At 37.9% G+C, this 18937-nt stretch overlaps 1 protein-coding gene across 1 annotated transcript in view; it reads left to right on the top strand.

The window, feature by feature from the left end:
* CPED1 (cadherin like and PC-esterase domain containing 1) overlaps positions 1-18937 on the top strand; it is a 158533-nt gene that overhangs the window by 118126 nt on the left and 21470 nt on the right. Inside the window, exons 18-19 of the mRNA XM_009286806.1 lie at positions 11849-11966; positions 18848-18931. Coding sequence (XP_009285081.1) covers positions 11849-11966; positions 18848-18931 — 202 coding nt within the window. The remainder of the gene's footprint in view (positions 1-11848; positions 11967-18847; positions 18932-18937) is intronic.

Below are 18937 nucleotides of genomic sequence, written 5' to 3'. Positions count from 1 at the left end.
AAAAAGATCATGATTAATAAAAATCCGTGAAATTCACTTCTGTGATTATAGCAGCAAGTGTGCTGCAAATTCATTAGAGTCAATTTTGACCCCATTATAGTTTAGAAAATAAATTACTACATGGCCAGATTTGTAGGTGTTCTAGGAAAACAGATTTGCCTGTCTTATTCCTGTCTCCCAGCTGTGTATATAAAATGAATATCTAGGGATATGTAAAATTTAGTGCTGGACATAGCTATTAGACAGCAAGGAAAATATTCTAACTCAAAGGTTCTTTTGAATGAAATATGTATTGATTTTCAAAGGCAAATCAGTCCTTCATTACTTCATTCTTTTCATGGTAAGCCACAGTGTGGTAAAAGGGAAGTATAAATGATAAGCAGATACTGTCTATAAGTACATTTATCTTTTCTGTTTTGATACAGTCTTCATTGTGTGCATTGTCCAAGAAACTTTAATCTTGAATGATCTTGACTGATTTCCTTTTAAGTATTGTATTTTTACTGAAGCTTTTAACTGAAGAGGAAGAAAGCAGAAAAAAAATCCCACCACTTCTTAAATCTTCACATTCTCTCACTCTTTCATACATACAGAGTGAAAGTCATAGTCTTCCCTTCTGCACTACCGTAGGCTTACACAGCACCTTCTGAATATAAGTAGCTTCAATTTGAGATATGGATAGTGTGGAATGGAGACCTATCCATGCACTGTCCATCTTTCCTGGACATTTGCACAGAGACTTTCTCTAGTGTCATTTACACATTCTTAGTTTTAGCCCTCACATTTCTTTGTGTATGAAACAAGGCTCTAAACCTTACATCAGTAATAGATTTTTCGCAAAATATTTGCTGGTTACAGTTACAAAGATTTGTGTAAACACTCTCTTTCTAAAAATACACCCTCTCAAGATCTTTGAACCTGTCTCTTGACTGACTTAAACAAACAGCCTAATGCCTTAATAAGAGAAGGGTCTGATATTTGGCCAGAAATGCCTCAGAGATGGATCCTTTATCAGAGATGGGCCCTTCATCGAAGGCCACTTTAAAAACAGAGCCAAATACAGAAGGGTCAGGCTGCTGCTTGTGGGGCTGCCAGCCACTATGACCTACCTCCCATGGAGCTGCTGGGAAAGCGCAAGGTGTTAGGGGTCATCCCTGCCCAGAATGGGGGCATTGCAACCAGTGCACATCTATTTCACATGCCTCTTTTCTTCTTGGCACCTTTCAGGTGAGGAGCAGTAGTTGCTGAGGTGGCCTTCCACAAAATGGACATCCCCATTTTGATCCCCAGACCCATCAGGTCTGGCCCCATGGCACACCCCTGTGTCCCTCTGACCGTTTATACCTGGGTGACATTTTTCAGCGCAGACTAGGTATTGAGCAGACAAACCATTTGTACCACTCTCACTGAGAGCAACCATAGGTCCTTTCACTAGGGGTATTGCTTTTTGAAGAGGAGGATGTTCGGCTCTTGGGAGTTGACTTGAACGACTTGGATGTTCAACACAACTGCTCTCAGGATCTGGTCCTGTGTGTTCCCTGGGACACCATTAAAGACAGCCAACATCAAAGCGCATGGCTGCATGAAGCTGGCCTTGTGCTTGGGCTCTTCAAACACGTGCGTCAGTGCAGACTGTAAATATGCAAAGGGAAATACCTCCTGTTGCCCACCAGATACAAGCGTGCTTTCCATTAGAGTGAAGCCTCCACACATATGTAGACTCTGTCTTTACATGAAAGGCAGGAACTCGCTGGGTTTTTTGGCATTGCCTGGGAAAACAGTTTCAGAAGTCTTCCACTTGGTATTTCTGAGCCTGTATTAGTGGCTTCCTCAATGTTCCCCAGACCATACATGGCTCTGATGTGCATTCCAAAACCTAGTATGCAACGGAGAATAATTCCTGTATAAAACAGTGTGTGCACTAATTCCTTATACAAAAACCATTTTAATTCACCCTGCAGCCAAAATAACATAAATAAAGTAATAAACTTTTCTGGCTTTTTTAATGAATATATTTAGTTCATTTATTTATTATTTCCTTAGCTTTGTTTTTGTCTACTTTCCCAAGGTAACAAAGCTCTTGAAATCTTGCTGGCAGTCCATCCATGGCTCACTAATACCTTTTCAATCCTTTGGGCCAATTTAAGCTCAATTTAGACTAAGAAAAGAAATCCCAGTGTTCCAATTTTATTTTTTTTTTTTAATGAGAAGAAGAAAAAAGAAGCAAAATTAGTGGTCCTGTTGAACTGGACTTGCAGAACTTAGTTCTTTTGCATCCTGTTTGGCAGTCACCAGCTTGCTATTCATCATGAATATTTTGCTGAAAAAAATCAGTATTACATTTCTTTTCTCATGTTCAGGGGATGTGCAGGAGAATCCAGGGCAATCCGTTGGGAAGAGAGAGATTTAAGCATCCTGAGTCCTAGGGAAACACACCATGTCCAAGCAGTGTAACTAGGCTCCTTATGCATTGCATAGGGAGTGTTAGTGAGGTAAAGCTTGCAGAGAACTCTTTAATTTTTTTAAACATCTGATACAACTGGGGAAAGAAAACACACACACAAAAAGTGTCTAGGTTTCTTAAATTTGAAATAGAAGAGCTCAGCCTGTAAAAATAAGATTCTACACAAGCCAGCATAGTGATTAGGGAGTCAGATGTATTGCCCTGCAGAAAATCATATGGAAAGGAATGTATCTTAAGTGCGTCTTTCTCTGGGAGTTACACATCCAGTCTTGGGTTACAGGAGAGACCGTCCTCCACTTTGAATTGCCACGTGCTCTCTCAGGGAGCTAAGTACCTACTTCAGTCAGTCCTTTCTCACGTAACAGTTAACAGGGAGCCTGGTGGTGCTCCCTCCATCCAGTTTCACCCTACGTTCTTTACACACATCTAGCCTGTGGGTGGAACAGGTTCAAGGCTTTTACAAGCCAGTATTTAATTGTATGTACAAAGCAAATGCAAACAGCTTCCCTGGGAGAGACTGAGACAGAACTGCCCAGAATAGCCTATAGCCCACTGACTGGAGGGAAGACATTGGGAGCTTGAACTGAAATCTCTGCTCCAAATCAGTTAAAAGAGGGACTTTAAACTGTGTTTGCTATATCACAGGGAAATGTTCTACCAGGGAAATACCAGTTAATGCTTTGTGCACTGCACACTCCCAGTGGCATGTCCTGAGAACACCTATCAGATCAAGCGCTGTTGGCAAAGGGATTTTTGAACTCTGTTAGGGCTAAAGGGACTGAGCTATGGGTGGTTTTGCCTATGCCCACTAGAAGAAACTTAGGCACTTAGGAGGATGGTGGCAACTGAGTGAGGGTTTTGAGATGATACATTACAGGTGTGGGTAGTGTTGGGTGGAGCTCCAAGTCACCTGTCCAAGCTGATACAGAAAATAAGAGGCAGAGCTGTGAATTGGACCCAAACATCCTAAATCTCTTCTTGGAATCTTAACCTCAGTATGCCTCAAGCCCTAAATAAAGTTAATAGATGTTCTTGCAAGGTCTACAGGATTTCGTGCTAAAAGTGAGAAAGAAGTACTTTTGGTACAGCACACCCTGAAACACTGAGTTCAAATCTGCAAGCCTTGCTTACTGTAAAAAGCAGCTTTACCAGTAGCTTTAGCAGATGTATAGCTCACTGGACCAAGTCCTTGCCTAACATACGTTTTTTCAATGCATTGCATTCATTGTCAGAGTATTTCAATTTCAGAATTCATGAATGAACAGTAATGCTTTTCAACTCATTCTTTCTCTCATACCTTTTCATACTTTCTGAATGTAGTGATAGCTGTTCAGTCTGAGAAGTTCTACTGTGTTCATCATGGCTGTGATATAAAGGTCTTCGTTTAAAATCAAAGGGACAAGGCTAGAGCTCAAGCATCTCTTGCACATAGGAAGATGTAGAGTATAGATCTTTCTGCAGTGTGAACTGTGAATGCCATATACCCTGAGCATGGGAAGGTAGAAAAGAATGCTCCTTAAAAATAGCCACAAGGCTGTGGGATTTCCCAGCTAATATAGTACATTTTTTACCTAATTACCAGGGAGAGAACCATAAATACCTAATAATTCTTTTGGTTATCGCATAAAATATTTACTTCTTGCACTGTCAAAGCACATGGTTTTCTCATGCTATTCCCCATTTTCAGATAGTGGACTTGGCAAAATTCAAGTCAATTCACATTCAGAGCTTGCACTGAGAAAAGATGGGGCAGGAGAGAGGTGACTAAGAGGGAATCCAAAACTGATGCAGCTCTTGAAGTCTCCAGGACAACATTACCGTCTCACTTTTCAAACTAAAAAACACCAGAACCTAAAATAGCAAAATGCCTCTCTATCTGCTATTCCTCGTTCCTGTTTTATCTTCATTTTGAGGGAGGAAGAAACACTAAATTCTTTTCATTCCTTTTTTTCTTGCTTTGTGTTTTTAGTTTATAAAGCATACAAGCTGGAAATTGTCACTGTTCTTGCTTGGGAAAAATATCAGTAGTTGCATTAGGAAAACATATTTGCTAAGAAAGCAGTTGAAAACTCCATGCAGATGTTAGCTTCAAATATTGAAAAAAAAAGCTGTAATTATCTTTAGGTACGGTTTGAAATATTTTCCAAAACTTATGTTTACAGTATTTTATTCTTAATGGAGTTGGATTTCACATTCAGCCATCTTACTTCAACTAATTCTGTTGCATCTCTGAGCTGTTCAGAATAATAATTCACAAGTCTCTGCTAGATTTAGAGTCATGATTTTTAGCCCTCGTCAATATTTTTGTTCTATGGTTCACAAATGCAGAACTTTGAACTATTGACTGTTTGGGAGCAGGAAGGCAGATAGAGAGTCTAACTGACATCATGTGCAGTATTAAACATGATGTAGAATGGAATTGAATCAAAATCCTTCATAGATTGAAAGGATTCTTCTATATTCTCCACACACATAAAATATATTAAAATAGTAGTATGAAACTTGCAATATTTTCTCTTTATTAGTGCTTATTTCTCAAAACAGTTTCTTAACTTTCTGTGAGGTTAGCATTCTCAGTGCAGAGGAAGCCACTTTGCATCTGCTCTAGTGTCAAGACAAAATTTATTTGTCCATATAATCTGTATGTGCTTTGAGGCAGTTGTCTTTGTAGAGAGGCACCTACTGGGATTTTCAAAAGCTCTTTAGCAGATAATAAAGATATTGTGTAGATATGACATTCTTCCGTTACTGGTTCAAGCATGTGACATTATTCTTCAAAAAATTTCCTGTGCAGAAGTTTGTGATTGAGAGAGAAAAATCTTACAATTCATGGTATGCTTGTATTCTTAAGACAAGATAATAAGAACTATAGCAACAACATGAATAGCGCTAGTAAGAACTTGAAAGCAGTTTAGACTGATGGCTGCACTTTGTCCACATTTCAAACTGTTCTCTGATGTCTCCACCATGCCTTGACAATATGGCCAGTATCTCAGCTTTTCATATCATTCCCAGTCTCCTACTGGTGTCTGTGCGCTGCGTGTTCCAACCTTGTGAGTGCCCAGACTCCTCTTCTAAAGTGTTTTTATGGCCCCTACCAGATCCCTGTGGAACTGAGCATCTCATAGTTTTTTAATGTGTTTTTTGTGACAGTGCCTTTGGGGTCATTGGGGAAATATTATCCCATTATGCAGATGGAACACATTAGGTTCCTTACAAAACACAGTGGTGGCAGTTTCTTTCCTTTAAAACATAGCTGCAACACACAGAGACACATTGCTCCGTTAGTTCAACCCATTAATTCTATATTCTCTGTTTAATGGACTTATGTGTCTTTTGATGTAGGCAGTGTCTTCATCTATGTCTTAGACAGTGCTTGATGAATAATAATAGTCATTGTTTCCCAGCCAAAAGCAGTAGCGAACTGAAATTTCTTGGGATACTGCCTCTCTCCTTGTGAGAGCTTTCTGGACCTATTTTGTACACCCAGGAGTTTCAGTTCAATCTAGTTAATTTGGGTGTTGAACTGAACCAGCCTGAACCTCTGAATCTTTGGAGGTTCATCTATCACTGAACATGCAGCTGGACAGAGGGAGACAGTTGAATAGAAGTCAATATGCCAACTGTTCCTTCATTTATTGCTGCCATGTTAATAAAATTGATAGAGTGGAACTAATCCATCTGCTCACAATTTATTTCCTAGCAATAAGATACAATTTCACTATTTCATGAGCTCACTCGTTGACTAATTTTATTAGAATTCCTTCCATAGCATCATTTTTAATCACTTTTCATCCAGTTTTAGTTATGTGTAAAATAGTAGAAAAAGATAGACTAAAGAGACATGAAAGGATTTCATGAGAAACTTGGGTCAGCTTAAATAGAACCAGATCAAATAAAGTCAAGTCAGCAAGCCTACAAAGGCCAACAGAAAAGCTTTCAAAATTACCTCTTTCACAGGAAGCTTTGTTCTGGCATGTCTAAAATGTAAACAGTCAAAAGAAATAAGGCAGCCCCGGCAACGTCATAAGATGAGGCAGGGCTGTGGTGCCTTAGGGGAGGTGGCTGGGTGACCTGCCAGGCTGATGTGCAACGCTGGCCGAAGGACTGCAGGGTCAGAGCTCGATGGATGGAGAGGTCTCCTCCCTTCTTTGCCAAGAACTTGTGAATGAGGTTTATCTCATCCACCAGTTGCCAGACACGCGTGGGCTCTGGATGTTAAAAAGATGCAGGATTTTGGCTACATGCTGGCTGTATGCAATGCTAAAATGAATTCCTGTGAGTTTAGTTATATTTATCTTGTTGTTTAGTTTAAAACATTCTGATACGCTGATCAGTCTGGTAGGGGTAGTCTTCAGTGATTTGGGCTGGGTGCAATTTCAGACATGAGTACCTAAGCAGAAATTACCTGTTTTTCAAAGTGTTGAGCCCACCATTCCCATTGATCGCTAGGGGTTTTAATACAAATGCAAGAAGGACTTTTACTGAGAAAGCTGAGTGTACAGCCTAGATACAGGTGTCCTGGTCGGGAGTTTCCAAAGCATTCAATTCATTAACATAAGTCTACTTCCACTGAAAATGATAGTTTTAGCAACAGCTTTGAATGGACAGAGTTGGGTTATTCCAGAAAAATTCTGAAAATCCTACCTTCCTATTTTAAAATGCCTCTTTTGAGCTGACAGGTAGCAGCAGCTGTAGATGCTAAAAGTAACTTTATTTTTGTTATGTGGTGCTCTGTCACTGCTGGAGCACTGACCGTTCGAATGAACACGGATGGACATTTTGTCCCTATTCGATATGATTTTTCCCAGGAAAGTCGTGGGCTTCTTACCTTCTCTCCTTTTAACCGCTTCCAGTTTGGTGCAAGTTTATGGGGTTAATCCGTAGGCAATTACTGCAATTTCAGAGTAATCATTCTTTCATTAGGGCAGAGGTGGTAAAAAGGTACAACAGCAAGTAAAAATCCATTAATAGTTAAGTTAGATCTCTTAATCTAAAGCATAATTGCAACTACAATGGTATTATCTATATGACATTCATTCCATAATTATCTATATGACATTCATTCCGCAATATTAGCTGCATGACTGTGGATCATCTCTATAATGCTTTGGTTATCTCTCTCTCTCTCTCTCTGTCAACCACACACATCTATATGATACTAAAATTGGTAGGGTTTTTTTAATATTTATGTAAACCTGAGTGAAACTATGTATGTATGTGCATATGCATATGTAATTGAGACAAAATACAGTATGGTTATTGAAAGCTGAGCTAAAAAATATTCTTGTTAAATCAGGCATCTAGACTATAAATAAATGAAATAACGTAGGCATTAATAGCTCCAAATTAATGATTTGAGAAAACTGTAGAGTACCAGGCTCAAAAATCAGTGTAATCTCTTCATGAAGGCTAAAACTTATTCCCTTTATGAAGAATCAAGTTCACTGTTGTGTGCTCTGAAGAGAAACAATGCTTTTTTCACACAGCAGATGAACTCCAGAAATGTTCACTGTCTAAGTATCTATCAACTGATGTTGACTGAAAGCTATCTAGATGTACATAGGAAAGCTTTATTCCTCTTTTATTTGCTAGGGTCCAGAAAACTTTCTCTAAAGATAAAAGAAAGTTTACTAGTAAAATGCCAAATCTGTCTTATAAAGAATCGATTCTAACTGTGCACTGAAGTACGTAATGCAGGGGAATTTTTCTTTTGATTCTAGTCCAGACATTTCAAGGGCCTTTTTATGTCTGCCTTCTAAAAATGAAGGTTTGCAGGGAGAACAGGCACAGAGCAAGAGCTATCATTTAAGTTTCCATGTCTGGCTCTCATCTTTGCCATGAGTGATCTTTTGTAAACATACTTAAGATCACAAGATGTTTCATCTTTGGGCAAGGCAAGAAGGATGTCATGTCACTGCAGCACCTGAAGAAAACTTTAAAAAATCTGCAGACAGTTAGAAAAGCCCTTAATGTGCCGTACATTAGTGGAGCTGCGGTAAATCTGTGGCTGCCACAGATTCATTTTGCACTTTATATTAAATATGTCAATGATGATAAAGGATTGGTCTCCCACAAAAGTGAAGATGAAACAAATAAGGCTCGTTCAGTGATTCACAATATCTCATTACTCTATAGTTGTAGATGTGAATTACATATTAAACACAAGCAGTGTCTTTTAAAATTCATGGTTTGCATACTTTGAAAACACAATGAAGTCAAAGGGAATCGGTGACATATTTTGACCTGCATGTTGATGTGATTAGTAATAAACCAGCCACATAAAACTGTTGTTAATTATATTGTCCAAGGAATGCAATTAAAATCGATTTTTGTTTGTTTAAACACGTACCCTGGGCAGAGGTATGAACAAGAAAATCCCTGTTAAGTTATTTTATGGCACTATGTTGAGAGCAATGGCAGCACATTCAGGAATTTCGGGCTTTCTTGTGAAGTCCTGTGCAAATTGTTTTACTGCAAGGTAGGAGCTTTCTGATGTTAATGTTAGTTGAAGTAGTACTGTCAAATAGCTGTACAGTGTGTCCAGACCTAGAGGCTCCAGGACAACATCACAGTTTAACACTAGAAGATACTGTGCCATTCATTTTGTCATAACAGCTTTCCCTAGTTATAGAGCATTAAGCAGAGAATGGGACAACTGTACAAAAGAACCCACACATATCTACCATTTCTCTGACTTTTTGTGCACAAAAATTACCTTAACCCTTTCAAGTCAGTGGGCAGGAGACCTAGAGGCTCCAGGACAACATCACAGTTTAACACTAGAAGATACTGTGCCATTCATTTTGTCATAACAGCTTTCCCTAGTTATAGAGCATTAAGCAGAGAATGGGACAACTGTACAAAAGAACCCACACATATCTACCATTTCTCTGACTTTTTGTGCACAAAAATTACCTTAACCCTTTGAAGTCAGTGGGCAGATTTTTTTTACTTTTTTCTTTTTTTCCACCATGGAATTTAATGAGATCAGAATAATTGTGAGACAACTATTTCACTTTGGTTTTTGACTGCATAATCAAGACCCACCAATATTACTAAATTCCAGGATGGATTCCTATCTCTACCTATATCAGTGGCACAAATCCTACTAGCTGTCAAGTTTCACCTTGACAATATTAGGACATAATTGTCATTTGCTCATTGGTCCAATTTAGGCATAGCATCGTAGACGTAGCATAATTTCATTGAAACAGTGAATCATATTACATGACAGTAGCCAAATTAATTAGAATATCATTTTAGAAAATAAAAATAGAAATCAGCATACTTCAGTGAAGAAAAGACCAATGAAATATTTTTTTTGTTTTGGAAAATGGAGAAATTACATTTTATTATTCCTGTTGGTTTCAGGAATACTCCTTCTTAAAATGAACATACTCCAGTAAAAGTGTATTTCCATTTGTGTAGTTTGTTTGTAACTGATTAGTAGTACTAAGCATATGTAATTCTTTAAAAAGGCAAATTTTGAATTATTGAATGTTACCATGACTAATATTCAGTTTAGCCAGAAAGGGCCACAACTGCACTTTTCATACAGTAATTAAAAATAGAAGCACATTAAGTGATGATTTCCATGGTTAAATTTTCATAATATTTTCTCCTTTGTCATAAAATGATGTTTCTCTCTAGTTTAAGTCCCAGTTACATAGCTTTTTGGTTTTGATGAAAAAACCCTCATTGTGTTCTGGTAAGCTTGTCACAGTACAGAAATGAGGGTGAGACAATGAAATGTGAGATAGTAGACACTATTTCTTAAGCTAACGCAGACCCCAGAATGCTCCTGTCTTCTGATGAAACAACTGGCAATAACACCAGTTTGGGCAATGCAGTATGGAGGATGCGTACTTTTACAAAGTAATTTGAAGAGAGATTCATCTGAACTAATATAGATATATGCCTCTGAATTGTTCTAAACTCTTTGCAGTTGAGGGAGAAAGGCATTTTTAGGATGTGATTCATTTTATCGTGAAGTGCACATCTAAAACATATTAAAAATGTGTCCTCGGAATGCTGTTTCTCTGCAGAAATGGTAAAGGAAAACTAGAATGAGCAACTCATGCAGCCGTATATACTGTAGACGTCTAAAAATAACAAAAGAGTTGCCCAATGTCACAAATGCTGTGATGTCATTTATATCATGTCAGCGGGTGCTTGAACATTGTAACTGTAAGGCACAAAGTTGATGTAGCCCGTTACTTAAAATGTAAGAACCCACATGTGCTAAAATTTATGGTAGGGAATCACTATTTATCTGGATATTTCGCCTGAAATTTTTGGGAGCTGCTGGCATCTCTGGCCTTCCATATAGAATAATGTTCAAGTTTTCTAAAAGCCAATAACACTTTTCACTTGAAAATTTTAAGAAAGTTAATTTCAAATTGATTGATTTGTATTCCAGGTTGTTACTGCTAATTTTTTAGGCATCTGGCATTAATTAATTCTCATATACGTTTCTGCTAATGCCTATAAAATTTATCAGAAATGATCAAAATGTGAGAAACTCAGCTCCCTATGAAATGTGTTTACAGTGTATGCCATTGCATTAGCGGTCTCTAGTTCTTTACTACGTTCTGTTGATTTAATAACCAGTCCATATTTCTGTATCCAAGCATAAACATAGATAAAATATTTCTGTGTTAATTGTGGGTCTTAGTGAACTCTTCTTTAACTAGAACGTGAAAAAATGTCAGATTCTATTCTATGAAGAAGATTAATTAAAAGGTGAATGTTTTTAAACATAAATATGTTACCCTTATGGTAGTGTCTGAGGTTTACTATGGAATACATCTCACGTGAAGACCCCGTCAGAAGATTGTATTTCTATTAAATCCTTTCCTTCAGTGCCCCTAATAAGTTTTTGTAACCCCTCTACTAGCTCAAACATTTTCCCCTTGAAACTTCTACTTTTTCTTTCTCTTTTCTTGATTTTTTTTTGTTTATGCATCTGTATCTCCTGAAGCTAATTTGGGGCATTTCATCACAGAAATGTATTCCATACGACTGCAGATATGTATATGAAATTGCTAAGGGCAAATAAGTAGAGACTGTACGATAAATAGGAACAACATGACATTGCATGAATGTTATATATGTTTGCCTTAATAAATTTTTGTATATCTTTAGCAAATGTAGGATCTTGTACATCTACTGTGGATTGGGATAATTTATTACAAAACCATTGTCTGAATGGAAAAAAGGTTCTAAATTTCATATTAAAAATATATATTGAAGAGCAAGGGATGAATGAATTGCAGAACCAACCCCAAATAGCTCTTTTCCTCTTTAAATGTCCTTGAAGAGGATTTCAAAGTCATATGGATGGGTGCAGTGCTGTCATTTTTGGATTTCATTTTAATTCAGGACTGTGGTTCTCGAATTCGTCCAGAGGAGTCCTGTGGCTTGCAGCCTCTGTCTCATGAATACCTCTCAGCAATTTCACAGACAGTGTTTAAGACATGTGAAGCTGGAGACACAAAAGGTTTGTACTTAATCTTCTTTCTTCTGAAAAGTAACTCATGCACCTCATCAAAGTAAAACTAGAAAAAAATGTTTCTTCTTTTCTAGGGACATGCACTAACCTACGCACAATAGATTTAACTAATCACTTGGAATAGTTACAGATTTTTAAAATCGGGTTAATTGGTTTATGTGACAACGTTTTGTTTAATAAGTTTCTAGTCAGTGATCCACCACTGCTTGTGTTATTGTCATGTAGCCTTTAAAATGCATTGAAATATTTCCATGAAAACCATTTAAAATAAAAATGCTTTATTCTAAATGGAAGGGATTATCTACTCAAAATAAAAATTAGTTTTAGAAAAAGAACACAACATTTTCATCCATTTGAATTTTATATTTCCACTTTTATTTTGCAAACACAAAAACAACTTACAATTTCAAACAGTAAAGTATGTGTTTTTACATATATTGATACCTTAAAAAACAAGATGGACAAATTAAACATTATACAATAACCAATACAATGAAGACATCTCTTTGGTTTAGTGAGAACCCAGATTACAACAGATTGTCAGACAGGTATTCATGTTTAGGTCACAGCTGCATGAAGATTTATGCAAGTGTACTTTAACAAATCTGAGTAATCCACAGGACTATTCAGGTATACAATCTTACTCATAGCTTAAGTTGTTGCTGGATTAGACAATAAGTAATTTTGTTCAGTTCTTCATTAGATAAATGAAAAATATCCCAACACTCCTGTATGGTCTACTAACACAACCATATTTTTTATCTTGCCATAGATAGGAGCAGCTTCTCACAGCAGTAAATTTGCACAAACTCATAGAATAATCAATATAAAGTAAAAGGAATGTGGGAACTGCCTGAATGCATCACTTCTTGTGAAACAGAGGCATATATTAATTTTGTGTTATACGAAGGGAACACACAAAGGAGACATTGTTGTACCTAGCAGCATATTTTAATCACACAGCAAGTTGTGAATCATAAAGAAGCACAACCCAGCCTACGCTACTGTATCAGGACATAAAGTTCCTGACTGGAAAGCCCAACCCAAATCCACAGAAGAGTCCTCCTGGGGCAGACTTTTTTTCTCACTGCTTTTTAAAATATAAAAATATAAAAATATAAATATAATATATAAATATAAATATAAAAATAAATATAAATATATAAAAATATAAAAATATAAAAATATAAAATATAAAATATCTTTCACAGCAGTATTGCAAATAATGTACACAATTAAAATGGAAACAAACTTCAGGAGATGTAGTCTCAAAGGAACAGTATATTAAACAGGAAAGAATAATTTCTGCTTAAAAAGCAAAGATTGCCAAGAGGTGTCTAATGAGCCTAGAACTGGGGTTTGCAGTATGTGGCAACAAAGGGCTGTATAGTTTTAATGTATGTCACAACTTCCAACTGGAACTGGAAAGCATGGCTTTTTGTGGAAAATCATTCCAAATTTGTAACAACCAAATGATGTCCCAATCCTGGCAGTGAACATTTTCCTAACATGTATGGGAGCAATTGCAAATTCTCAGCTAAAGCAGCAACATTTCTTTTACTTAAATAAGTTAAATTTTCGGAGAATCCAAGCAATGTCCTGTTTACTTTCAGAAGAGAACTCAAAACTTCTGCAGAAGTAAGTCAGCATCGTACATTGTTCTTACGCCAGGGAACAACTCAGTTGTATAGCGATACTGAGGTACTATCCCAGCAAAATGGATCTATGCTGGCAAAAGCTTGTGTTTGTGCAGACATAGGCAGAGGCCGAGGCAGAGACAGAGGTGAAGCCTTAGTTCCTCTGAAATTAATGGTAAAACTTAGAAGTCTGCTTTGCAGTTCAGTGCAACCAGGATTTCAAGCCTCATTTCTAGTCCTTTGATGCAGTGCAGAGACAGAAAGGCAGAACTGACCACCTTCTGTCCTAGTCACCATGGCACTGTTCTTTGGAGGAGGCTCAGCATCTTACCAAGTATGCACCTAATTCACACCATTCCTTTCTTTCTCTTTCTCTTTTTTTATCTTTTTTTTTTTTTAATCAATAAATTAAAAAATTGAATATTCAACAGGAGGAGTTTCTCTCTTTTAATCTTGTTTGGATCACGGAATGAAATTATGATTTTTATAGCAACAAAAATCCTTTTTCCTTCAGAAAATCCCCTTTGATTCAATGGGGTTTGAACCAGGCTATCATAGGAAAATTACCTCTCTGTTCAGTATTGCTGTATTATCAATAATACAGAAGTCAGCAAGCACTAACCGTGTGTTTGGCTCCTCAGAGAGAGAGAGACAATTGATAGAGACCATGAGAACCCCAAGTTGTGCTAAATTCCTGCAGGTCAATCGGGCTACTGCAGTCTGTAGAAATTTGGTATGCAGCCAATTACAAAATCTGGTGGGTAAGAGATCACAGCTTCACTTCTAATGTTCTGCTATGACATATGTGTTTTAGTTGTATCCAGCTTTCCACATTTTCCACAATTGTATCCAGTTTAACATAATTCTGTACGAGCTCTCTCTTTGCAATCAACAGCTATCTGGATTTAGGTCCAGCAGAGACATAAACTGATGTTCAACGAAATGACTGTCTCCTTTGATTACAAAGAGTAAATTTCAGTTTGGACATAAGTTTGTAGGCCTAAGGCCATTTATTCTGTAGCATCAAAATCGTGTCCTTTTAAAAATAATTTTACTTTTATTGTTCATAAATGCAGCTAAAAGCAAAAAAAAAAAAAAAATCTATACCTTATTCATGGAGAAAACATTTTTTAAAAGTTTTAGGATGCCAAATAGACACCAAATGTCAAAGTAAACTAGTCATAAATCAACAAACTATCTTTAGCATCAGTTTAGGTCAAATATTTAAATTTGCAGTTGTCAGTTTAGCATTTTTTTTTTCTTTTTATACAGATAATTTTTTGGCACTATAGGAAAACTTTGATTTTGATCTTGAAAGAAAAATATATGTATTTGTGGCTAAGACAATGGGAAAGGTTGAACAAAAATAAAAGAGGCTGAAAGCCCTATCCAGAAGAAACAAAACTATCAAATTAAGTGTACAGCCTTAATTGGTTAAAACTTTTTAACTTTAGGCTAATATTTTTTAAATACAAGGTAAACAGTCCTAAAGAATTGTTTTAAAAGTATATTTCTTTTCATACCATTTTAGGAGAACAGTTTATAGGAGCACTGGCAATATTTAATCTCATATCTCATATCTTAAGCAGAAGATTTATGTATGCAACTGATAAACTGCTTTAATGAGCCAAAAATCGAGTTTACTTTCACTCTTCCTGTGCAAACCTCTTCCTTACAGGCTTTCATAAAACTTTGTTTATACCAGTTTTTAATTTGGCGATAAACTTAAACTAACAGCTAAACTAACAGATAAACTAAACTAACTAGCAGCTTGCTCTTTCTTGCTCTCAGTGAATTTTAGGTATACCTTCCTTGGCCTGGTAGAGCCGATGCTAACTCTTTTAGCTGAAGCACCACAAAACACAGGCTGATTGAAATGGTGCTGAAAGCTACATTGCGTGCTGCTACTTTATATAAATGGGAAAAAAACCCAACTTATTATTGCAATAAAAAATAAGCTTGATTTCCAAACTAATATTGATTTTTTTACAATTTTTCATTGTTAATTGTCTTCCTCTTTTATATGAGTCTCATTTTATCTTTTAACACAATCTTATTTTTGAAGGGTAGGAACGCATTGTCTAACTTTCGTTAAGTTACAATATGAAAAGTTAATAATAATTGGATTAAAAATGCATAAATTTACAGGTATCCTTTAAAAATCTATATGAATATAAAAACTGCAACTATTCTATTAGCATTAAATGTCAGTGCTTCCTATAAACGTCCGTTTATCTCCATATATCCTTGTTCTCTCATTTTTTTACATTTGCCACTAACCTTTAGCATATGCCAAAAATGGATCTATTTTTTCTTAATATACCTAGAGAGCTATTGAATATAAATCAAACACACTATTTGAAAGAAGCTTTTCAAAAGATACTTATCACTTTCAGCTGCCAAAGTTTAAACTTTTATTGTTCAGATGTTTCAGCTCCTCAATATTCATTTTATATAGTTCTACTTTTCTCGTTTATTACCTAAAACCAGATCAGCTCATAAATGTATGGGATGTTAGGAAGAAAATACCATAAAATGAAGGATCTCAGATGTTGTAGACATTGCCAGAACTTTTATGTATTTGGTTTGAAAGAAAAATTACAGTGTCAGGAAAAAACTGTCCAGTTTTCATATATTTTTTAAATAGAAACCACTGCCCAAAACAAATTTCAAGTCATGTATGAGAGCTCTACAGCCGTGGTAGTCTCAGAGTCCAGACCTCAAATCAACCAACCTTTCTGTCCCTGCTCTGCTACTCAAAAGGCACAAAGCAATAAAAAGTGTTTGCATGGCACCTATTGCTGTGTTATCTGAGACCTTGCACTTTTCAGCCTCTTCATACGACTGCTGTGAAACTGAGAATGACCCTTTAGCCACGGATTGCAAATGGGGTGCGGAGGGAGCGTGGCAGGAGCTCAGGGCAAGATCCACAAGTGGTGACAGAAATCTTGGAGTGTCAAAGCATGCCTGGCCCCAGTGGTGGCCAGGAGGCCACAGCCTGGAGCAAGGGACCTCAAAGCCAAGGGAGGGCCAGCGTGAGGAAGGGATTCACAATGGTCAGCACTGGAGGCTGCAAGAAAGAGGAATCGTCTAAATTCAGCCCTTGGTTTCCCAGCTGAGGGCTGGAAGAGCACTCCCTACTCCAGAACCTGGTTATCCACTTTGTACCTTTAGATAAAGATTCGCTTTAACTTCTAGATAAAAAGTCTACACAGAATCTCACCCAGGGACCAAAGTTTGGATCTCTTTTCTCCCAAATAAATTACCGGGTTACAAGCATGCTATTTTCCCACCTTAATGAATTTTGAATTTTAAAGCTGTCCTCAACTGACAAGAAGAGTGGGGAATGGTATCCTTAAGGACAAACAGCTAGGTGATTAAGACACAGGTGATGCAAGTTTGGAACTCCTCTGGGCAAGGAGTGCTGGGCAGCTCCGTCTCCCCGCTTTCACCCGAGCACCACGGGCCTGACCATCCCTCCTTCCTCTCCTTACGCCATGCTGCACTGGGCTGCTGGCCCAGTGGCAGCCTTCAGGAGGCATCCATGGGAACCAGGGGAGCAGAGCTATGCTCACTGATCGACAGCGCGGTAAAGTCAGCGTCCAGGCTTTTGTTTCGTTCCAGTCTGCCATTATTTGCTCCACATCATATGCAGGTGTAGCTGAGGGTGGGGTAAGCGTGTTCTGCACGGGGCAGAAGTAGCAGCAGTTGTGCAGGCTACACAGCAGCTGGAGCTGAATGGTCGTAGCATTGCAGGATGTATTCCGCCCTTAGATGTACCAGTGAGGGCTCCCGTACAAAAAATTCTTGATGGTTTTATTTAGGACTCTTTTATCTGCTAAGACAGCTCACCCTGCTACTTACCAAAACATATTTGTTTGGGACTTTTGCTCAGTGCAAGCGCAGGCTGCCTCCCTGGAAATTCCCTTGCTCCTGAGGTAGCAGCTGTCTCTCCCAGGGCTGCTGGGATCCTGCAGGGTTGCTTCACTCAGCCTCCTACTCAGTCCCTGGCCTGATAAATTTTGATAGGCAGCAGCCTGGTTTTTTTGCTGTGGCTTCTTGTGTCACAGCAATCTATCACCCACAGCGAAGCACACCCGGCTGGCTGCTGAGCTGCTGTCTGGTAGCAGTGACGGTCACAAACTCTAAGGCCAGGTCTGCTCTGCAAACATTTGCTTTTGGAGCCATTTGCGGCGCTGCAATGAGAAACCTGGCTGTGCTAGCGAGGCCTGATGGCATTGACACCAGGACCTGGGGGCCTCTGCGCTTTTCCTTGCGTAACGCCTTTAATCAGAGGCAAAAGCAGGTCTTACTGGCAGAGCTACATAGACACAGGGACATACTGTCAGGACGGTGCACTTGTATGGGTGAGAAAAGTGTTTCTTGTGTTGATCTGAACATAAAGGCAACTCGAAATTCTTCTGTCTTCCTTCAGAAGCTAAACACCTCTGACTTCCAGTAGGATTTTGGAAATAAATAGCTTTAGAGAACCAAAATAACAAAACCATTCAACCTTAGGTAAGAGATGCCTAAAACCCACTGAATTTTCGTAATCCCACTTTATGCTCCTAATCTGTAAAATCATATTTGAAAATAAGGATCAGGCTCTAATAAATCACATAGGTTATTCATCTCATTTTACTTTCACCTTCTGAAATGTATACGTGTAGTCTGGGATGCTTCTCTGAACTCTCACAAATTAAAGAAATTAGTATTTCTGAGGGAAAGTCATCCTCTCTCATTATCTGTACGTTATCTGTATAATCTTAGATTCATTTTTCTATCAAGGGGCTCTCAAAATCTAGCTTCAATCAATCACCCAAATTTCAGATGTTTAGTGGTAGATGAGAATGAATCTTGTCTTTAGACACTTCTGAATGAATATTTTCTCTTCACATTCAGCCTCCTCACTCCCTTGCCCTTTCTCGTATACCTTCTGTGGAGAAAGGACAAGCTGCTACAAGAAAGGCAACGCGAACTGAGAAATGAACCCACACACGACTGTCAAATTTGAGCATTTACAGCTCTTTCATGGCAAGGAAAAGCTCCCATCCTTGCTAAATGAAAAGGGCATAATACAGAGGAAGGAAATAGTCTCTTCAAAGGGTTAGGGGGCATTTAATTTAGGGAAAACTCCCATGACAAAATACTCAAAAATATCTCTCTTGCTGTATAATAAGGCTACTCACAGAAATACAGAGGAGATGCTGACATCCCGTTACTGTTTTCCAGGACAGTGGATTGTCCCTTGCCTCAGCTGCTCTGACAACAGGACCTGCGACTGGAGAGAAATAACGTGGCAGCCCCCTGGCTGCCAACACT

This window comes from Aptenodytes forsteri, unplaced genomic scaffold (genome assembly GCF_000699145.1).
Source record: "Aptenodytes forsteri isolate BGI_AS27 unplaced genomic scaffold, ASM69914v1 Scaffold166, whole genome shotgun sequence".
Classification (NCBI taxonomy): domain Eukaryota; kingdom Metazoa; phylum Chordata; class Aves; order Sphenisciformes; family Spheniscidae; genus Aptenodytes; species Aptenodytes forsteri.
Note: the sequence above shows the minus strand (reverse complement) of the source record. Positions and strands in the feature narration are given on the sequence as shown.